Below are 22293 nucleotides of genomic sequence, written 5' to 3' on the forward strand. Positions count from 1 at the left end.
TTTTGGGTGATTGGTATTCTCCTCATGAAATCAGCTTAAATGAAATACTCTTTTTTTTTTTCCTTTTTAAATTTCCCTTGATTTTTCACCACCTTTGGAGAAAAACAAAAGTCCTTCCAACTGGAGATTTTTGGTGTTCTTTAATGAAGACTAGGTTACGAGAGCCCGAACAACTAAGCCCGTTTCTTTTTCTGCGTGTCCAACACAGTCTTCATGTGTGAACTGGACGCCCTTGTCCTGCAGCCTCCTGGCACCGTAACGTGCATGGTTTAACGCTGCTTCTCCGACCTCAGAGATCCCCTTGCCTGTCCTCCCAGCTCCCTGCCACATGTCCACCCTTACCGTTTTCAAAAGGGCAAAAGGAGGAAAATGTCCTAAAACTTACCCCTTTTAATTCTCCTTTTCACTCCTGCTGGCTCGAAAGGGCCCCCTGTGCAGGCTCTTTTCTCGGCATGTCCTTACTTTCCTTCGCTCCGAGCCCACGCCTCTGGTCTGGGGAGGCATGGCCATGGTTCTCGGCCGTGGTTGCGTCTGGAAACGCTCTGTGTCTCCGGATGCCCGTCTTTGTAAAGACACGGAATGCAGCAGCCTGCCCACAGGGCTGACATGCTTCCGAAGGGTCCCCCTCCCTTCTGAAGGACGACAGATGATCCCGGGGTGGACTGCCTCGTGCAGGTGGCCGCGGGGCACGCCTGGGCCACAGAGCTTTATAGAGGCCTCCATAAGCGTCACAGCGCAGAAAACACACGTGGCATTCCAAGATGGCGCATGCACACGGTGCTTCTCTTCGGGACCCTGGGTGGGCTGCCCAAGCAATTTCCTCCACAGCCCCCGCCTTCAGACAGCAGCACTGTGTCCCCGCGGACACCGCAGAGGTGTTGCTGGCAGTGCGGTCCCCTCTAGTTTTTTTCCCCGAGGCAGTGAAGATTTTCCAAAGCCAAAAAGAGCCACCACACAGGGACTGGCTGGCATACTGATGCTGAATCAAGATTCTCTTGCGAGCATACTCCTGTGGTGTCCTTGTTACCATGCGTCTCATCACGCGCACTTTCAGTTTTCCTCCGAGACGGCCTTTTTTTGTGTGTTTAGGTAGGGGTGTCGTCCTAGGGCTGCGGGTGGCGGGTGCCGCCTGCGCAGAGGGGGCTCTGTGAGAGGCGGAGGGGGTCGTGGCGGAGAGTCGGTCCTCGCTTGTTCGGAAGGCGGAGTTTCACTTGCCTTGTCAAAAGGAAAACCGTTTCGGCACTAACGCCCAAACCCTTTTGCTAAATGTAGATTTTGGGTGTTAAGATGAGTTACTTGGTGGATGCAATGAAAAGGTCACGTGGGTTACTTAACGTTTTTTTCCTTTTCCTTCAGCTAAAGGCATTCGAAGTGCATTCAAACCCGCTGTCCGCCTACAACCAGCAGCTGTGGCTGACGTGCGTCGTGGAGTTGAATCAGACTCGAGGTACGCAGCCTGACGCCCGGTCTGCGTGGTCTTTGTACAGTGTGCCACCTTTGAAAAGCTGAAAGAGCGTTCAAGTCTTTGAATAGGTGTTCAAAGGTGGATTCCACGGGTGGTCTCTGCTCTTGGCAGTGGCGGCAGGTCGGAAGCCCCTTCCGCGTTCTCCGTTGTCCTCCCGAGCAGGTGACGACGCGGCCCTCAGGGAGAGCCGGTCGGCGCAGCCGCTGCCGCCGCAGCCCCCGCCGCCGCAGCTCCCTTCAGTGGGGTTCTGGAGCAGATTAGGTGCTGACGCCCCGAGGCCATAGACCTGTCCCCCAGGGACAGTTGGCGATGTCTGGAGACGTTGTGACCTTCTGATTGTCACAACTGGGGAGAAGCAGGAGCTGCCGGTGTCTGGTGGGTGCAGGCCAGGGGTGCTGCTGACCATCCTGCAGTGCACCGGACAGACCCCCCAGCCGAGAGCCGCGTGGCCTCGATATACCGGGGGTGCCCAGGCTGCAGAGCCTCCCCGGAGCACCCCTGTGTACCGTGGGCGAGCTCTGTTCGCCGAGAACGGCGCTGGCTGTGCGCCGTCCCCGGAGGGCTGAGAGGGCGGCCAGCGTGGTGTCGTCGGTGTTCCGGGGTCCCGGTGAGGTGCTCTGGTTGAGAAAGAATGTGGAAAGAACCCTTGACCACAGTAAAGGAAGTGAAAAAACATGTATTGGAGAGCAGCCCCTTTTTGGGTAACATTTTACGCAGATAAATAAACTCAGTATCAGCTGTGCGTGCGCAGGTCTAGAAGAGGGTCTGGGAGGCAGGACCATGCACGTTACTACGGTGTCTAGGTGGCGGGGTTACGAGGGTTTCGTGCCGACTTCATAGTCTTTTTCCTCTGTTTTTATGAAACAGTGAGCATGTAATCAGAAAAATAAGGTATATATCAGAAAAAGGGCTATGAATCCATCCTTTAGTATTGGTATGAAGTTAGGTTAGAAATCTGTGCGGGAAGTAACAAATGGCCCATTAGCCATGAAACATTTGTCCTTCTGGGGGGTGACTGGCGGAGCCGAACTGCGGGCTCTGACGGGATCCCTGGGGGCGGGGGGCGGGGGGCGGCGGTGCCCACAGAGCGGCCTCACCTGGCTGGCAGGGCGGGCTTTTCAGAGCCGCTGCGGCCCCGGGTTGTCCCAGAGCCAGGCAGACACCTGGTCAGCGTGACGTGCCCAACGCAGTCCCTGACGTCACCCTCCTTGCTTTTGCAGAAACGTCGGTTCAGATGAACTTCTCCATGACCGTTAAAGTGGACGGGGTGGCCGAAGACGGAACCACCAAGTTCATCCGTAACAAAGCTCACAATCGGACTCGGACCCTCACGTGTGCCGGGGTGAGTGCGTTCTCGCGGCCGCGATCGCTCTCACGCTGCACCGTCACGGACTTGCTGTCTCGGGCAAAACAGTCCGGGCTGATGGTGGGATGGAAAGCTCCTCGGACTTCACGTGCCGATGCCCTCAGAAGTGCTCAGGAACACACGCGTGTGCGTGCACACACAAACACGAGCACATGCGCACAGACACAGCCCACCGAGCATCTGCACACCACACACACCCTGAGTTCGGGTGATGCGTGCTTCTCCTGGTTTGTGTGACTGACTGCCGGGCGTGTCTCTAGGCGGCTGCTGACGCAGGACGGCCCGCCACTGCTGCGTGGTCATTTTGGCGTGGGGTGCGGGGTGGTTCCCAGCCATGTGACGCCCGCCCTGATCGGTCTGGGGGCCCCGAGAGCGCCAGGCCGCTCAGGAGGAGAGACCTGTGGCTGGGCACCCACGTCAGGTGCGGCGTGCGGCGGTGCGGTCGGACGCCCGATGGCCGGACTGTGTCAGCCGCGTGTCTGTCACGGTTGGTTGGCAGGGTCCGACCGGGTGGTCGGTGCTGCGGTGAGGACGTGCCCTCAGGTGGCCGGGAGAGCGTGGGGGGCACCCAAAGGGGCGTGCGTTTGCGTCCAGGGTGGGGACTGTGGACCCCCTGCTGGGCCTCGTGCCAGGTGCTCTGGACGGCGCCTCCTGCGGTCCTCCCAGCAGTCCTTCCAGCGGGCAGGGTCTTCACTAGAGCCCGTTCTGTACACGCAGAGCCCACGGCGCAGAGAGGTCAAGACGCAGGCCCGTGCCCCGGGCTTGGGGATGAAGGGGGGCTTGGTGCTGCTGGGACCAGGGTCCCACACTCACGCGCCCTGAGAGCAGGCAGACGCTGCCCTTGAGGGAAGTCGATCGGGTGGACGAGGAACAGCATTCGGAGGCCGCGTAAACAGCTGCTGACTCGTGTGTCAGCCATGGGAGAGCGGGGCCTGGGGTCACGGGGAGCCCCTGTCCCTGCCCACGCCCGTCACGGTGGGCTCCGGTGCAGGCCTGGCGTCACTGGTCGGCCTGAGGGTTTAGAGAGGGCTGGACACGCGCCTTCACGCCGCCCCCACGGCACGCGCACTGGCCTCTCCTCTGCCGCCCTTCCTGCTCCTTGGGCCGGCACGCACGCCTGTCTTCCTGCCCTGACCTCAGACATTCCTGGCTCGAGGGGCCTTTGACTGATTTCTCAGTGGGGGCGACTGTGCCCCGGTCAGAGCCTCAGTGCCCGCAGGTGCCGCCGGGAAAGCCACGGGACCACCTGTGGGTCCTGGGCGGACAGTGCCCCCTGGCCGGCGCTGGGAAGCTCCAGAGGAGCGTGCCGGCCGGGCAGCCTGGCTGGGCCGAGGTCTGTGGGGAGCAGTCCCTGCCCACCCGGCCACCAGTGCACCTCTGCGCCCCCTCGCCCCCCTGAAAGGAGCCCTGAGGAGGCTCGAGTCTTCCTTCCGAAGGACGGGGGCGGGGCGGGGGGGCTCCTGGCGGGACCTGAGCACACACCTGACGGGAGCCCACTGGCTGTCGTTCGCACAGCCTTGCCGTGGGGGCGTCCGGACCCAGCGGAGACCGCCGGCGGCTCCGTGTCGGGAGCAGCAGGCCGGTGGGGAGAGGGACAAGCGCCCGGTCCGCTCACCGCAGCTGCGGACGTGGCCTGAAGGGGCAGGGGAGCCGAGGGTCTGACCGGTTGTGTCTCAGCTACATCCCCCACGCACAGGCGTGTTTGTGGAGGTGTCGGGTCTGTGTTACCCTGGGAGCCTCCTTAGGCAGCTGCATATTACTTCGAGTTGCCCCGAGTAGAGTCTAAGAACTATAAGCCGTTTTTGTTTATTTCTAAGAATACCCCCCGGGACCTTCCTGTCTAAAAACTCAGGGTGGCTGGCTGGCACCTGCATTTGTGCAGGCTGCTGCTGAGTGCCCTGGAGACGGTCCGTTCGGGTCGCTGGTGTGGACACACGTCACTTCACAGTCACCTGGAGGGAGAGGGGGCCTGGCGCCCTCTAAAGACCCTGTGCTCCCTTGTGCGTTTGCAGAAGTGCGCAGAGATGATCGTGGCTCACCTCGGCTACCTGAATTACACGAAGTACACGGTGATCGTGGGATTTGAGCACCTCAAGGTACCCATCAAGAACGTGAACTTCACGGTAAGCATACAGCTGGCCTCGGGTGTCTCCGCGGCCGTTCTGCTGCTGAGCGGTCGAAATAACGCAGCGTCGAAGTTGTGTTGTTTTGGGTGTAGAAGATGTACAGTTTTAAAGAGTCATAGGAAAATTGTCTCTTTTTCTTTTCAACTACAGTTGATGTATAGTAGTTTATTAGCTTTGGGTGTACAGCCCAGAGATCAGATATTTTTGTACTAAGGGGATTTTCACTAAGGAAGTGAAAACCCCAATGAATCTCGTATATACGTCTGGCACAAGGCGTAGTTATTACAGTGCAGGGTGGGGCAAAAGTAGGTTTGCAGTTGTTCGCATGGGAAAAGAACAACATGGAATAAACTGTGTTTTGTGTGCTCACAGCCGCAAACCCACTGTTGCCCACCGCGTGTTACTCACCGTGTATTTCCTGTGCTGCCCCGTACAGCCCTGCGACTGTTCCGTGACCGCCAGTTCGTGATCCTTAATCCCTTCACCTTGTCCACCCATCCTCCTAACCTCTCCCCCGCTCTGGCGACTGTCAGAATCTTCTCTGTGTCTGTGAGTCTGTCTCTCTGTTGCTTGTTCGTTTATTTTGGTTTTTAGATTCCACAGAGCAGAAGCGAAATCATCTGGCGTTTGTCTTTCTCTGTCTGACTTCCTTCACTCAGCACAGTGCCCTCTAGGCCCACCTGTGTTGGTGCCGACGGCGAGATTTTATTCCTTTTTTTATGGCTGAGTCATATTCCGTTGTGTATATGCACCACTCCTTTATCTGTTCATCTGCTGATGGACACTTAGGCTGCTTCCGTATCTTGGCTCTTGGAAATAATGCTGCAGTGAACACATGGATGTGTATGTTTTTCGGATTTAGTATTTTGAGTTCTTCAGATAAATACCCTAAAGTGGAGTTGCTGGGTCCTTCTTGTCTCTTATTACGGTCTTTGTTTTAAAGTCTGTTTTACCTGGTGTTAGTACTGCTCCCCCCGCTCCCCGCCCCCCAGCCATTTTCGTGAAATATCTTTTTCAGTCCCTTTACTTACAGTGCGTGTACGTCTTTCCATCTGAAGTGAGTCTCCTGTAGACAGCACCTGCAAGGATCTTCTTTCCTTATCCACTCTGCCACTCACTGTGTGTATGTTGATGGAAGCATTTCGTCCATTTACATTTAAAGTGATTGTTGATAGAATAGACACACAGAGGGCCCACAGGCTTACGGAAAGATGCTCAGCATCACTAGGCAGCAGAGAGATGCAAATTAAAACCACAACGAGATATCACCTCACACCTGTCAGAGTGGCCATCATAAACACATCAACAAACAAGTGCTGGCGAGGATGTGGAGAAAAGGGAACCCTCGTGCACTGTTGGTGGGAATGCAGCAAAATTAAAAACGAAACTGTCCTCTGATGCAGTGATTCCATTGCTGGGACCATACACTAAGAATCCTGAAACACCAGTTCAGAAGAACTTTTGCACCCTATATTTATGGCAGTGCTATTTACAAACAGCCAAGTGCAGGAAACATCGTAAGTGCCCATCAGCAAATGAGTGGATCAAAAAACTGTGGTACGTTTACTCAATGGAATACTACGCAGCAGAAAGAAGGAAGTCCTACCTTCTGTTATAGCGTGGATGGAACTGGGGACTATTCTGACAAGTGAAATAAGCCAGGCAGTGAAAGACAAACACCATATGGCCTCACTTACAAGAGGAATCTCATGAACAAAATAAACTACCTCACTTTTCGGACCATAAGACACACCTAGGTTTTAGAGGAGGAAAATAGGAAAAAAAATTTTGAAGCAAAAAATGTAGTAAAATATTTAATAACGTAAATAACATAATATTTCTCCAATGTAAATGCAAACAGAACTCAACAGCAGCCTCAACAACCATTATTCCTCCCAAATTGCGGGGGGGGGGTGCATCTTATAGTCCGAGATCACGGAGAACATCCTTTTAACCAGTGAACACCGTAATTTCTTAAGGGTAAGGGATCAAGAGCAGCCTAAGGAAACACCATGGAACAGGAACCCCTCTGTGGTGTTCCGGGACCTGGACCGGTGGTGAAGAGGTGCCCCGGGGGCCTTCCTCCCCAGCCCTGAGCGCCCCTCTGAGCCCCGGGCGCCGCTCCTGGTGTCGCGCAGTTCCCATCGCTGGACTTTCCTTCCTCGCGTCCCCTGAAACCGGCCCCCTCCTTCCTTGCACTCACCAGGGCGACCAGCCTGCCCAGTGGTGTCCTAAGTCCAGGATGGCCAGACTTGAGACTGGACGGGGAGCTGGGTTCAGATCCGACACCATCCTTTACCGGTTGACACGGTTAGGCCTCCACTTCCTTACCCGTGAGACAGCTGCCCCATCGGCTGCGGCTGTTACGGCGGGGTCCCAGTGGCTTCCCTTTTGAAAACAACGCTTTATTGGAGTATAACTCACACACCATGAAGTGTACGCTCTTAAACTGTATGATGCGGTGGTTTGGGGGTTGTTCAGAGTTGGCGCCCGGCACCGCTGTCTAAGGCGTTTTCATCACCCCAGGGGCCTATTCCTGGGCATTTCCCGTCTCTCCCCGCCCCCCACCTCCAGCCGTCACTGATCTCCTGTCTGGGTCTGCGGGTCCGCTGTTCTGGGCATCGCAGATGAGTGCCGTGACACAGTCTGGGGTCTGCTGTGAGTGACTTTTTTCCCTAAGTGTACCGTTCCCAAGTTCGTCCACGCTGCTGTTGGCGCTGTGCTTCGCTCCCCCGTTTGCCCAGCGGGCCGTCGCCGTGGGTGTGCGCGCTGCGTTCTGTGTGTCTGGCGTCGGTTGATGGGCCTGTGTGTTGTTTCCAGGTTTGGGCTCTTACAGATAATTGTGGTGGATATCTCAATAAACCGTCTAGAAGGATGTCTCTGGGTGGTGGGCTTAATGTTTAATTTTTTTTCTCTTTTTCTTCTATTTTTTTTTATAATGAGCTCCTATGACCATTATAATCAGAGGAGAAATTATTTTATTTAAAGGCTCCTAAGGCCCTGGCTGGGTGACTCCGCTGGTTAAAGCATCATCCCGTACACCAAAAGGTTTCAGGTTCGATTCCCAGTCAGGGCACATAGCTAGGTTGTGGGTTTGGTCCCCGGTCAGGGTGCATATGAAAGGCAACCAACTGATGTTTCTCGTGTTGATGTTTCTCTCTCTCTCTCCCCCTCCTTCCCTCTCTCTCTCCCTCTTTTTCTCCCTTCCTCTCTCTAAACTCAATAAGCATATACTTGGGTAAGGATTTTTTTTTTTTTTTTAAGATTCCTAGGACAACCAAAATTTGAAGGGGAAGTCTAGGATACACTGTAGCCATTCACTCTAAAAAGCTCAATTATCTAAAAGCTACCTCAGAGAATCACAAAGTAGCATTATGTCTGCCTCTTAGGCATTAAAGTGATTTTGTGTCTTTTATGAAATTCTTTTTGAAGACAGTATTAGTTATGTTGTGAACTTTGACCTAACGCTCCAAACAAAGCTCCTTTTGCTCACCAGCTATAAGTCTTTTTATCAGAGAATGAAAGGTGTGTAACTCATCACATTTCTCTTTTGGTGTTGGCTGCGAGACATTTCAGAAATTGGTTTCATGTGAGTTGGAGTAATTACCAGCACCCTGGTATAGGTTTGTGGTATAATTATGTACCCTCTTTCTTTACATTTTTATTCTTCAAAAAACTTTAAAGATTGTTTCTTTTTGAGTCTGGCTTTTTTTTTTTTTATAAGCTGCCTTCATTCCTTCTTGGAAGTAAACAAAGTTTAAGGAATAAAATACACATAGAAGCATGTCAGTGACACTGTTATACACCCACTAGAGTGGCTACAACAAAGACAATGCCGGCGCTGGCCGGGGCGCGGGCACTCGGAACCCGCCTGCCCGGCTGGGGAGGGTGCAAGCTGGCGCGGTGGGCGCAGAGGCACAGGCGGGCCGAAGGATGTGTGGGTGGACACCCCTGCCGCAGCCGCCCGGTTCTCAGCAGCGGCAGGCGGGGGGCTGCTCCGCGGCACAGTGAGCGCACCGGCCGTGGCCCGCTCCTGTGATGGGCTGTCGTACAGCGATGGGGGGGGAGGGGGTGATCCTGGTTACATGCAGCATCACCGACGACTTGCAGGAGCAAAACGTCGAGTGGAGTGAGCCAAGTAAGAAGAGAGCAGCGTGTGTGGCTCCATTCACATACATTCTAGAGGCAGGCCCAACGCGTCTGTGCTGCTACATCAGGATGAGTGTCGCTCTTGGGAGGTGAGTGACTTCAAGGGGCCAGAAAGGGAGGGGCTCCTGGGGGCCTCTCCCTTCGTGCTTCTCGGTCAGAACACGTTTGCACTGGTGAGCTCAGTTTCTGACAGTTTGTTGAGCTGCCCACTTGGGAGGTGTGTGCTGACTTTGGTGGGTGCATCGTCTTTCAGTGAAAACAAAACACGTGTTGCACTTGTCAGCGCCAGCGCTCCGCAGGGCGCCGCCTGGGCAATCACGGGCGCTGCTTTACACGGCTCGTGCTTCTCCGACGGAGCCGGGCTTGTGAGAGTTTCTGTTCCTTTCCTGGGCTCCTCTTCGGAACCCGCGGCGTTTGGAGCTTGGAGTTCTGCGTCCTTGCCGTCTAGGCCGCTGTCGCCGTGTGCGGCGATGCCTCTGGCTCTTCTGTAAGAGCTCCAAGGCCAGACGGGCCCTTCCCCTGTGGGTGTCGCTGTTCGTCCCACCTGCCAGTTCTCCCTTGAGGAAGGTCAAGTTCAGGGTGAAAGTTGCCCCAGCTGCATCTCCAACTTCCCGGGAGGCGAACTGCCACCAGGGCAAGCCCAGAGAGCGCGGGTGCTCTGTCGTCAGCAACGCGTGTCCGCGGGCGGGCGGGTGTCTGGGTGGTGGGCGCCCTGCTTCCGCCTCGGCCTGTGTCCAGGCGTTGTCTGGCCTTCTTGTCGCCACGTCCCCTTAATCTGAGAAGCTTGGCTCCTCTCCTCTTGTCCCCAGTCCGTATCCTGTGATCGTGTGGCTCATTGACTTCTACTGAAACGTCTGTCGTTTTGAAGCATCGCGGCACCGTTCTCTCTGCCGGTTTTACCAGCCCTTACTCTGCGGTGTCCTGCCCACCCCCGTGGCCTCGCGCCAGTCAAGACCACCCTCCGGGTCCTGCAGGCACCTGACGAGATGTTGATTATCTTCTGGGCTTGTTTTTTTTTTTTTAAAGAGTTTGTTCCACTGGCTATGCCCTGCGTGATGCAGTGGGTGTGAACTTTGGACATTGCGCAGGTTGCTTCTGCTCATGTTTCTGTCCTTTTCTCCGGCCTTTTGCAAGCATCTGCTCCGCACACGTCACACCAGTCCCACGCGTCCTCCTCGAGCTAAGCTGGGCTTCTCCGCCTCTGATGGGTCGCTCTCCAGGTGGATTCCTGAGCGACTGACTCCAGCCAGCTGTTCACGTCTCACGTCCTCCGTTTTCTCCCCGAGCCACTGCCTTTCGCTGGGGGATGACACAGAATCAACAGCCCGTGTTCCCGGGTGCTTCATCTTTCTGGGCAGCGGACGCCCCTGCCTCCTTGTGGATGGAGGAGACCGGCAGTGGGCCGTGCTCTGAGGAGCCTCTGAGCCAGAACCAGTTCCGGGGCGTTTCCCGGGGGGCGGGGGGGTGGCGGGGACAGGGCTCTGAGCCACTCTCCTGCCTGTGCCCCCCCCCCTTTCCCGCACTCCTGTGGCTTTCCTGTTCGGGGGACTCTCCGAGGGTCTCTTAACACATTTCATCTCTGCCAAAAAGTTAGCTCCCGGAGGCAGTTTTACTAATTTTTTTAAAATTTAACTGTTGCATGTCTGCACAAGATTTGACATCGTATTTGCTTATACACAGTCAGAGTGGGTGCTCAGCAAACCCCAGATGGAGGGGCTGGACCGAAACCTGTCGATTTTAATGAGGGAGAAGCAACCGGGGTCCTGAAATCAAACCTGGTTCCAGGTGTCAGTGCACGGGTGACAGGGTGAGCCCAGTCTCATCCTGGAAGGACAAAGGCAGCCTTGTGAACGCCAAGGGACCTTGGCACCAAGGCCGAGAAAGGATGGACAGCTCTTAAATGTCAAAGTCAATGTCTGTAGCCTGAGTGTTTGCTGGGATTTTACTGTTTACTTCCTTTTACTTCTTTTTCACTTCAAGTATACATTTTGGTGCTTAAAATAAATGCAAAAACAAAACCCCCCAGTCCCATAGCATTAGGTCCCGACAGCGGCCTCTGTCCTAATAAGGAGCTGGAGCATTTCCCCGCAGCAGACGAGGGAGCGCACCGGCCCAGTGCAGTGCAGCGCTCTGCTGGTGGCGCTGGCTCGTGACCCGGGGCGGGAGGGCCGCCTGCCGCCCGCGTGCGCCGCCCGAGTCCTCGGCTCTGTGCGGGGTGCGCCTGGCGCCGGTGAAACTGCTCCGACGGCAGCAGGACTGACAGCCAGTTCCCCTGCACCTCCTGGTTTCAGACCCCTGTTTCCATGTTTCACCTCATCGCGTGTTAGAACGTCTTGCCGCCTCCCAGAGATATAAACTTTCATCTCTTATGAAAGAGATGTGAACTCTTCTGTTTCTTTTCACGGAAGGCCTGGCATTCTCTGATGCAGAGATGGACGGTGTTGGTTTTCGATACGAGATTTGGAAGCAAATGCCCTTATTATCATTATAGAATAATCTGCCTGCCAGATCCATCATTAGTGTAATGCCACTGAAAACTATTTTCAGCTCTAGGTAATTAATATTTTCAAAGTCTGTTCTTTAATATAAAAATAAAATGTACTAAGTGTTAACACTTTAGACCATGTAAAAAAGTGTTAAGGAAAGAACATTTTAAATGGCCTACATTCTCGTATCTAGAGATAACTATTATGAATAATCTGATGCGCTTCCTTTTTATTTTTTACTTTAATCTTATTTTCCACTTGCGGTTGACAGTCAGTGTTACTGTGTACTGGTTTCCGGTGTACAGCTCAGGGTTAGACAACCAGGCACTTCACACAGCGGTCCCCCGGTGGTTCCCGGCCCCGCCTGGCACCACACACGGCTATGACAGCCTTAGTGACGACTGTCTTCCCTGGGCTGTGGTCCCTTTGAGACACATTTTCTTTTTCCAACTGTGGCCCCACTTCCCATTGCAGTGGAAGACCTACAACCCCGCCTTTTCCCGGTTGGAAATCTGGTTCCGGTTCGTCTTCGTGGTGCTCACCTTCATCGTCACGGTGAGTGCCGCCCACCTGACAGACGGGGCAGGTCCGAACAAGGGCAAGGTCGGGTTGTGGATTGTGACTGCGCAAGTGCAGACCACGCAGGAGAGTTCTCCGAACTCGGAGACGCCCGCCCCGCCCCAGAGCCAACCTGCTCTTACTGAATACCCTGCACATCGCGAGGATGTGAACAGTGATGGGGTCTCTTTGGCAAGGCCTTGTGGCGTGGAGTAGTGGTCACGGCCACTGGTCACAGGCCACTGACTTGTGAACTCTCCTCAGGGCGCAGTGACAAATGCCACCTACCTGTGCGGCGGTGGCCTGCCCTGTCTGGGTGCAGACGCAGCTGGGGCTCGGCATTTGGAAAGTCACGTCACACCTTCAGCCCCCGAGCTTTTCGGGGGTGAGGCCCAGACGGGCAGTTTGGGGCGTGCGGGCTGCCGGGGGGAGGTGCTCAGCCACAGCGCAGGGCGGCCCCAGGGCGGCCCAGGCCGTGACGCGGGGAACCGGTGGCTTGGAGGAGGACGGAGGTGGCTCGTTGCCATCCGAAGGGCGGCCTTCTGCCTGCATCGGCCGCCTGGGCCCCGCTGGCGCGGAGGCCGTGACGTTCAGGAGACGTGTCCAGTCCCCGCAGTGTTGCCCCCCCGTGGAGCGCCCCGTGCCTTGCAGGCTAACCATGTGTAGCAGGACGCAGCTCACGGGGGGCATGGGAAGAGCGGCCGACGGCAGTGGCTGGGACCTGCTCGTGGACAGGGGGTGGGACACGGCCACTGGAGCGCACAGAGAGCCGGGGACTGTGGCGTTGGGCCGCGAGTGCCCAGGGCTCCCCCAGTGAACTGGCTGCAGGACAGCGGGAAACCACCACCCCTGGCTGGTCGGTCAGGAGTGACTCTGGGAGCATCTCTGGGGCTGGGGACGCTGCCGCTCCTGTTCTCACACGGGAGGAAAGGCCTGCGTGGAACAGGGAGCCTGGAGGAGAGGGTCCATCCGCCAGGAAGTCCCGATTGCCCAGGAAATTACTGGCTTGTGGCAGATTATAGAAAAACAAAGCAAAAAAATAACCCCAGGCCCCCGAATCAGAAATCTCATAATGTTTTAGAGCAGTTTACAGAAACTTCTCCCATAGGCCCCCACGCCTCCTCCCAGGACTGGTGACAATGAGCCGGCCCCTGGCCGCGGCCGTGGGCCTGTTCCCGGACTCGTGCTCCAGCGGCCCCGGTGCCGCCGGTCCGGTCGGTGCCGCCTGGGCAGGTCTCCGTGTGGCCCCGTTCATCCCCGGTCCCCGCCCACCCCTGAGAACCGCGTGTGACCGTCTGATCGGGGGGCCCCTCTGCAGTGTACCTTCTTGTCTCGGGTGTCACTGAGGGGGTCCGTGGCCGGGTCAGCGGGGGGTGGCCTCGGGTCCCGCGCAGTGACAGCGGGCCGCCTTGCTCCGCAGTGCCTGTTCGTGCACCTCCTGCGCAAGTTCTCCATGCGGGACTGGGGCATCGAGCACAAGTGGGTGTCCGTGCTGTTGCCGCTGCTGCTGCTCTACAACGGTAGGCGCCCTTTCCGAGGAGCCTCGCCCCTTGAAGTGGGGAGCCGGGAGGTACCCCCAGTCTCCCGGAGCGCCTGGGGCCCCTGGAGGAACCGGAGGCGGCCCCTCGGCACGTGAGGGGTGCCGCACTGGGATTCAGAAGGCGCCCGGAGCTCTCACAGACGAGTGGCTGCCCTGGTGGCCGGGACTCGGAAGGGCTGCAGATGCAGCCTCCTCGGGACTCGCCTGGAGGTGGCGCACGTCTGTTCCCTCCTGCTCGGGAGCACGGCCTCGGGGTGCCCGGCCTGCGGGGCGGGGGGACGGGTGGCAGCAGCAGACGGCACTCGGTCACCGTCGCCAGGGCCACCTGTTCACGGGCTCTTGGGGGTTCGGGAAACGAAGCAGCCCTCAGCCACGCCGCCCCCCAGCAGGCCCCCCGCTGTGTGCGTTCCAGATCCGTTCTTCCCCCTCTCCTTCCTGGTGAACAGCTGGGTCCTGGGCACGCTGGACGACCTCTTCCAGTCCGTGTTCCTGTGCGCCCTGCTGCTCTTCTGGCTGTGCGTGTACCATGGGATTCGGGTCCAGGTGAGCCTGCGTCCGCCCTGCCGGCCTCGGGGGCGTCCTGGGGGCGGGCGCGTCCGGGGGGGCGGTCTTCAGCCTCCAGGCCACGAGGGGAGTGCACGCCACACAGACCTGCTGCAAGGGTCTGTCAGGGTCAGGGGTTTGCCAGGATGACTAACTCGGCTGCTTCCTACTCTTTTTCTCTCTTCAGGGAGAAAGGAAGTGTGTGACTTTCTACTTGCCGAAGTTCTTCATCGTTGGACTGCTGTGGCTGGCTTCTGTCACGCTGGGGATATGGCAGACGTGAGTAATGTTATTACGTGGGGGACCTTTCCTGGAGCGCACTCGGCTCCGTGGACAGACCCGAAGCCCAGCCGTTCGTAGCGAGCTCACCCGGAACGGGGTCCCTCACCCGGAACGGAGTCCCTCACCCGGGGTTTCCAGACTGGACGGTGTGCACTGAAGGTGCACTTTTGCCCCGATGGCACAGAGAGATGTACGCAGTTCTCCTGACCCCGAGACGGAAAAGACCGGGTCACTGTAGAGTCCTCCTTCGGAGAGGCAGAGACGTCACCTGCAGGCGTGACGCTGACTGCGGTCACCCCCGGCTCCCCCACTGGCCACCAGACGAGTCAGCTGCTCCTGTGGCCGTGACCGTGAACTTCCCACCGCACCCCGGTTCCCAGGGCTCTTCCCTTTCAGTTTTCTGTGCTGCTGTGGAATCGTGCCACCACAGAGGCCTCCAGTGGGTTTTCTGCAGAAACGAGTTCCATGCTAGGGCACGATTTCGGCACCTGGCCCCTCAAACTTCAGGGCACAGCAGTGACAGGACTGAGCCCACCCTGCTCCTCTCCCTCCTTTCCCCGGCTGCCAGCCGTCCCCGCCGCCCAGCCTCACCGCACTGCGGTGTCCGGGAAGTTCATGTTCACTTTCATGGCTTCTCTGGTGTGCTCGTCCCCGTCTGTCCATCTGTCCGGGTGCCCGGGCCCGTCACCGAGAGGGGCCTGGAGCACAGCCTTTAAAGCTGCGGGACCCGCAGGCTGGGGGTTCGTGATGAGAAGCACGTCAGCCTCCCAGAGTGATAACCGTGGACACTCTCCATTAACAATATCATACGTGTTGTCAGTATGACATTTAGGAGTCCCCATAAGTTTAGGGTTATTTTTTTTAAGATTTTATTTATTTCTTTTCAGAGAGGGCAGGGAGGGAGAGGGAGAGAGAGAGAGAGAAACATCAATGTGCAGTTGCTGGGGGCCGTGGCCTGCAACCCAGGCATGTACCCTGACTGGGAATCGAACCTGCGACACTTTGGTCCGCAGCCCACGCTCAATCCACTGAGCTACGCCAGCCAGGGCTCTAGGGTTACTTTTTAAAAAATTCTTTACTGTTGGTTAGCAAGTAGCTTAATAATTTTAAAAAAAATCTAAGTGGAAACATAAAATAAGCACGCTAGTTATTAATCAGTGTTTTCTTATAACACATGTTTAGGGTCAATGAACTGCACGACCCGATGTACCAGTATCGAGTCGACACGGGAAATTTTCAGGTGAGGGTCGTTCATGAAGCACCAGGACTTTTTTATGCTGTTTTTAAAAGCGACTGAATTTCATGACTGAAATTGTGCTGCTGGCATGAACCCGCTGGCTGGCCGGCTGGCTGGGGAGGACCGTGGGAAGTTCACGTGGAGAGCGCAGAGGAATGTGTTCGGGCGGTGCGAGAAGCAAACCTTCAAACACCGCGTGGTCCCTCCTGGGCCGCGGTTCCCGGTCGAGGCACCAGGGCCAGACGTGCGTCCGTTTAACTCTCTGAGGAGGCGGGAGGTCTCCGGCAGGCGAGTGGCGGGCTGGGTCTGCAGCCACGGCCGCCCGGCGCTCCAGGGGGTCTGTGCTGTCACCGTCCGGAAATTCGTGTCCCTTTGAACAGCGTGTGCAAGCGTTTTCGTTTCACACCGAGGCCCGCAAATGCCAGCCAGCCCGGAGTGTGGCTCTCCCTGCACTTGCTGCGCGGGGGCGGGGGTGCCCTGAAGCCCAGTCAGCCCTCCTCGGTGCCCACGTTCGCAGAGCCCCCCGTGGAGGGATGAGGCCTGCGGCTCTCTGCGGGGGTGGCCGCGGGGGAAGGGGGCGGGCTGGTGGGCCAGGCGTGTGGAGCAGGTGCTGAGCCTGTGCTGAGACTGTGTGTGTCTCAGGGAACGGTGTAAGCGCCTGACTCCTAACCGAGATCCAGAAGGGGGCGCCCGGGGCCTTTGCAGTCGCTTGTTTATCAGTCCGAGGAGTTCGGGAGGTTGCTGAACATGAGGAACCTCGTGCCCTGACCTTGCCCTCAAAGAACAGGCAGAGACGACAGAGACCAGGATCCCCGAGGGGGTGCACCACCCAGCCCGGGCATCTTAGAGAGAGTGCCCCAAGTGACAAGGGCAGGCGGCACCTTTGTGTTTTGTGCTTTTTCTTTGTCTTTTAATGCACCTTAGAATGCTGGAATGGGGTTTGTGGGGGTAGGGGCTGCACCCCGACCGAGCTGGGGAGGAGGGGGAGAGGCATCCTGGGCCCTGGGAGACAGGAGGGGCTGCTGTGCCACCTGCTCAGGGCAGGTCCCGCAGACCCTGGGGACAGAACCCCCGTGAGGCTGGCGGTTGCGCGTAACCCCCAGATTTAGACAGGACGGCACAGACTCGGGCTCACCTGCTGCTACCGGAGCTCTGGTGTGGCACAGTCCCCTCGTCTTTCCCGTGAGGAAGCCGAGGGGTGGCGAAGGTTCTTGCCCTGGGTCCCACGCTGCGAGCTGCGAGCCAAGCCAGCGCCCAGGCCGCCAGGGCTCCCAGACCGACCCCTGAGGGAGAGGCCGTCCTGGTGCACGGCCCCCCACCGCCCGGCCCTCTCTCTCCGTCTGTGCAATGGGGTGATCTGGAGCACTCCCTGCAGAGCTGCTGTGAGGACTGACTTCCACCAGGAGCATGAGGCGCTTGTGCCTGCACTGGGGACTCAGGAAGGCGCCCGCCCCCACAGTGGCAGCCGCCTGTGTACCCCACCTCAGTCAGGCGGTGGGAAAGCCAGCCACAGGGGGCTCATGAATTGTTGCAGCCCCCGGAAGGAACGGACGGAAGTCACAGGTTCTAGGATGCAGAAGCTGCTGCCGGGCTTCCTGGCCGGCAGCCCTGTGACACGGACGGATGCTGGGAGACAGACAGGTGGGGCGCCACCCACCTGCACAGCCCGGTCCTCCTGCGCCCGCCTTCCCCGCCGCTGCTGCTAACCTCAGAGCAAAGTGCGCTTGTTTTCCCTGCAGCAGAACTGCAGACTGTGGGGAATTAGACTTAATGTCTTCCAGACGACTTCCTTCAGTGTCCCCGTTTTACAGATAGGGAAACCGAGGCCCACAAAGTTGAGACTTGCCAGAGGACTCCTCAGGATCTGGCCTGGAGTCTTCACACGTGCCACTACCTTCCCCTGTAGGCAGGGCAGGGAGCCGGCCTCCCCCGGCGACGGAGTGCCCGGCCTCGTGTGCGCTGGGGGCTCTCCGTGTGCAAGGGAAGGATTTGGTGGGTTCTTCCTCAACCGAGAGCAAGGGCCAGGGGTCCTCGTTGGGGAGGCCACCTGTGCTCACGGAGAGGGCGGCAGGCTGAGCCTGGACACGCAGTCAGAGTTGTGGGAGCACCTTCCTGTTCCGTCTCGCAGAGCGACTTTCGGGCTCTGGGTCCCTTTAAAAACGCTTCTTTTCCCTCCCCGGGGCCTGGTGTTGGAGGGCAGGCCGCACCGCGCCCCCGTCTTCATCCTGCGCCCCTGTCGTCTCCCTCCAGGGGATGAAGGTCTTCTTCGAGGTGGTGGGGTCCGTGTACGTTTTATACCTGTTCTTCCTGGTCGTGCGGGCCTGCTCCGAGCTGCGCCACATGCCTTACGTAGGTAAGCGCCGCTGCCCAGCTGCCCGGCTGCCCGGGGCGGACTGACCCGGGGCGAACTGCCGCGGGGCGGCAGGGTGGACGGAGGCCCCCGGGCAAGCGGCTGACCTGGAGCGGGAGGACCCAGGGACTTGTCCCTTTTGCACAGGCTGGGGGCCCTGCGCCTTGGTCCCCGGGGAGCCACGAGGGGGCTGAGCGGATAACTGTGCACAGAGCCCGGGGCCAGCGGGAGGGCGGCCCGTGGGCTGGAACCGCCGGAGCAGCCTGGAGCCTCCCGGCATCCCACGTGCAGAGGCGCCAGCCGGGGCGGTTTGCTTAGCCCTTGAGTCAGGAAGCCGTCTGGTCTCGTGGGATCCCTTCCCCCAGTCGGTCCCAACAGGTCACAGTGGCCGTGGCCTCGCCGGGGACCCCGCCTTCTGGACCTGGACCCGGGGTGGGGGGGGCGGCATCCCCCCGGGCTGCAGTGCAGACGGGTGCCAGACCCGGAGAGAAGAGGGGGTCTTGTCCGGGGGGGTGTGCTTCATCTCCGTCTGACGTGGGGCGCACTGCCCGGGGGGTGATGGTGCTTCTCTTTTTCAGATCTCAGGTTGAAGTTCTTGACCGCGCTGACTTTCGTAGTGCTCATCATCAGGTAAGAAAAGCTCACTTCTCAAACAAAACTGTGTGTTTGCTCTTCTCACACGCCCTGTCATACATGCGCTGCTCCCGGCCCTCCCGCCCCGCACCCCCGAGCCCCCCCAGTCCACGGCGGGGGCCGCTGGCTCCTCTCCACCATCCGTCTTGGAAGCTGTTGGGCTTTTTGGTTTTTGTCCCGTGCGATTCAAGGGACTTACTCGCGTGTCCCACCCGTGTCCACGGGGTGCCTGCGCTGGTCAACAGGCAGACAGGCTCCTTCCTGTCACGGCCTTGACCTTCCTCCCAAGAGGCAGGAAGAGGGAGAGGAACACGTAAAGGAGCGGCCCGAGGGCCGTGATGAACGCGCGGCAGAGGGGACGGGCAGGAGGGACGGGGCTGCCCTGGATGGCGTGGGTGGGGGACGGTGGGGGCGTCTCTCTGAGGTGGCATCTGGCCCTGCAGATACGAGGCGCTGGCGGCCTGGGCGGCGGGCACGGCAGGGGCGTGGTGAGGGGGAGGACCGGCCGTGTCCTGGAGGGTGAGGACACGAGGGAGGGGCCACTGGAGAGCTCAGGGTGCTCTTCTCGGGGGGTGGGGGGTACCCCCATGGAGGGTCTCAGCCACAGGAGAAGGGGTCTCCTTTACGTGCGTGTTCACGGGCGTCCAGCTGCAGGTGGAGTGGGGGCCTCGGGGGAGGGGACCTGAACGCGGGGGCCCGGGGTGCACAGCCGGGCCTGGCTGTGGAGCCCACCTCATCGTCACCTCCGTCACCGGGTGCCTGCACAGGGGCATGGGAGCCACTGTGCCGAGTGGGGCCCAGCGGCTGTGGAGGAGCAGACTCCTCGGGGGAGCTGGTAACCTAGGAGACGCTCTGGAAGCTTGATCTAAGGGAGCGAGAGGAGGAGGGGCATGTGCCGAGGGCAGGCGTCAAGGCCACGATTCGAGAGACCGTGGCCTGGCTGACGGCAGGGCTGGCTGACCGCGTCCCGTCCGCGGGCCCCTGGGTCCCGGGCCGCGCGCCCAGCAGCAGAGGTGGGTGTGCGCGGGCGCAGGCGCCCTTCCCTGCAGAGCGAGACTGGGACCGCCAGCAGGGCGAGCACAAAAACGTGCCCCACACCAGTGCTGCTGCTGCTGCTGCTGCTTCGTGCGTCTTACACGTTTCCCTCCTTTCTTCCAGCATCGTCATCTTTTATTTAAGGTTCGGAGCTCAAGCACTGCAGGACAATTTTGTAGCTGAGTTGTCAACTCACTACCAGAATTATATCCTTTTCATGGGAGGGCCGCGGGCGTCAGGGATGCCTTCTGGACGGAGTGGGGAGTGTGTCGGGTCTCTTGGCATCTAGAAGAGGCAGGTCCCCCCCTTGTGGCCTGCACCTTGGAGCCCCTGGGGGACCCCCCCCCCCGTCTGCAGAGACACCTGCCCCCTGGGGCCCCCACAGCCTCGGGACCCACTGGTCCTCCGTAGGCAGCAGCTCGGGCTTACAGGGGGAGGCCGGCCCCCGGGGCAGTTACTGGGTGGGGGGTTCACGCCCAGGGACCCAGTGTCTGCGGCCGAGGTTGCACTGTCAGCCCGCGGTGCCCAGCAGCAGTGCCACGGGGTGTGGTGACGAGGGCAGCTGAGGCCTGTCTCCAGGAGGGGCTCTTAATGATAGTAGGGCCTCCATGTGTCCCTGCGTGGGCACCTCGAGCGTGGCCTCCACAGGGGGCTCCGTCGGGTTCCCGAGAGGTCAAGGGGGGGCCTTCCAGTCGCCCTGGCCGTGAGGGCGTTCAGGGGATGCTCGGGGGTTGATCCTTGGCTTGGGTCCTGTCCTCGGGGCCTCTGGCATCCTTAGAACTAGCACATGGTTTTTCTGATTTTTATGGCTGAATTTCACACTGACCTTTTATCGGACTCTCAAAGGGTCTGTGATCCAGAAGAGGTTGAGGACTCGGCTCTTTGTTCTGGGTTCACCCGTGTGCGTGTGGCCCCGCCCTTTGCTGGGTCACGTGGGGTCCTGCCACCTCCAGAGGCTCCCGCGGGTGGCAGAGAGCACGGCTAATCGGTTACCTGCAGGTAACCTTAGAAGTTTATCGTAACCCCTGGCTGTGGGCTTGCCCTCTGGCGCCCGCAGGTCTGGGTCACGGCCCCGAGGTACTCGGGGTCAGTGGTCGAGGGGGGCGACAGGCGGGGGCAGGGCAGGCAGACTGGAAGCTGACGCCGACCGACGCCCGACGCCCGGACTCAGAGCGCTCTGTGCCCGCTTGCTCCCTTGACAGCACCACCAGCTGAGTTCCTGTCTTTCTATGGCCTGCTGAACTTTTACCTCTACACGCTGGCCTTTGTGTACTCGCCGTCCAAGACCGCCCTGTACGGTAAGCCGCCCAGGGCCCGGCGGCTGGGGAGTTCAGGGCGCGCCTCCCGGGGTTCCCGGCGGTGCCGGTGCCCGGCCTGACTCGCGCTGCCTTCCTCCTGTCCGGCAGAGAGGCCCAGGGTTGCCCTAAGGGTGAGCTCTGAGTCGCGGTCACCGCGCAGCCCGGGCTGTGTCACTGCAGCGCGAGAGGGACACACTGGGTAAGCGGGGCCCGGCTCGGGCGTGTCCATCAGCCTCACGGGACACGGCCTGTTGAACACGGGTGCCGTGACCGCGCAGGAGAGTCCGAGCCTGCAGCCCTGCTCCCCAGAAAGCACAACCAAACAGAGCAAAACAGCCCAGTCGCACGGGGCGTGAACAGGACGCGTTCTTTCTGGAACCCTGGCAGGGGTCTCTTGGGTGTCAGGACCACCCCCACGTCCTGTGAGTTCCCAGAGCACCCTCGTGGGAAGTTCCCGACACTCCCGTCCAGGGAGGGAGGAACTGGCAGGCAGTGGCTGGCTGCAGGCAGGAGGAAGGGAGGGGCGGGGCAGGGGGACCCAGGCCCCCTCTGGCCCCCACCCCCCTGGCCGCTGTCCCCCTGCCCGAGTGCACTCAGGGAAAGGACAGGGTATTTCCACTCTGCTCGTGGGCTCCCCAAGTGCCAGGCGTGGCGCTGGCCTGGCGGGCAGGCGAGAGAACACGCTCGGGGCCCGGAATGGTTTGCTCCGGTCACACAGTTGGTGCAGCGTGGATGCTGGGATTTGGGTCCAGCTCTTTCCGACCCCGTCCTTCCAGGACAGCCTTCCCTCCAGTAACACCAGAACCGCTCTTGTTGGCTTCCAGAGTCCCAGCTGAAGGACAACCCCGCCTTCTCCATGCTCAATGACTCCGATGACGACGTCATCTACGGGTAAGTCCCTGTCCTGGGAGGCCGAGCCCTCGGCCCGGCGCTGCGTGCTTGCTGACCAGCAGGCCCCACACTCTGACACGGTGTTCGCGGCATTAGGACGTCTCTTCTGGCCGGCAGTGTCACGGGGGTCTGTGGTTGACTTCCACGACCTTCAGAGGGAATGGTGGGACTGCCTTTTGCTGAACACCCCCAGCGAGTGGTGGCCCCAGGAAGGCCAGCGCTTCCCGGGCGACGGGTGGGGGTGCGGCGTGGGCGCTCCGGGTTGGCGGGCGGCAGGAGCGGAGAGGGGGAAGCTGTGAAGAGCTCTCTGGTCAGAACGGCAGGCCAGCGTGGG

General features: G+C 59.2%; 1 protein-coding gene across 1 annotated transcript in view; it reads left to right on the forward strand.

Moving 5' to 3' along the window:
- Window positions 1-22293, forward strand: part of TMEM181 (transmembrane protein 181) — a 40200-nt gene that overhangs the window by 14757 nt on the left and 3150 nt on the right. Inside the window, exons 4-16 of the mRNA XM_045842690.1 lie at window positions 1357-1447; window positions 2686-2807; window positions 4844-4954; window positions 12067-12147; window positions 13571-13670; window positions 14103-14233; window positions 14421-14512; window positions 15698-15755; window positions 18003-18105; window positions 18681-18732; window positions 19894-19976; window positions 20979-21068; window positions 21893-21959. Coding sequence (XP_045698646.1) covers window positions 1357-1447; window positions 2686-2807; window positions 4844-4954; window positions 12067-12147; window positions 13571-13670; window positions 14103-14233; window positions 14421-14512; window positions 15698-15755; window positions 18003-18105; window positions 18681-18732; window positions 19894-19976; window positions 20979-21068; window positions 21893-21959 — 1181 coding nt within the window. The remainder of the gene's footprint in view (window positions 1-1356; window positions 1448-2685; window positions 2808-4843; window positions 4955-12066; window positions 12148-13570; window positions 13671-14102; window positions 14234-14420; window positions 14513-15697; window positions 15756-18002; window positions 18106-18680; window positions 18733-19893; window positions 19977-20978; window positions 21069-21892; window positions 21960-22293) is intronic.

The sequence above is a fragment of the Phyllostomus hastatus genome, unplaced genomic scaffold (genome assembly GCF_019186645.2).
Source record: "Phyllostomus hastatus isolate PE091 unplaced genomic scaffold, TTU_PhHast_1.1 phas_contig_40, whole genome shotgun sequence".
NCBI classification, from domain to species: domain Eukaryota; kingdom Metazoa; phylum Chordata; class Mammalia; order Chiroptera; family Phyllostomidae; genus Phyllostomus; species Phyllostomus hastatus.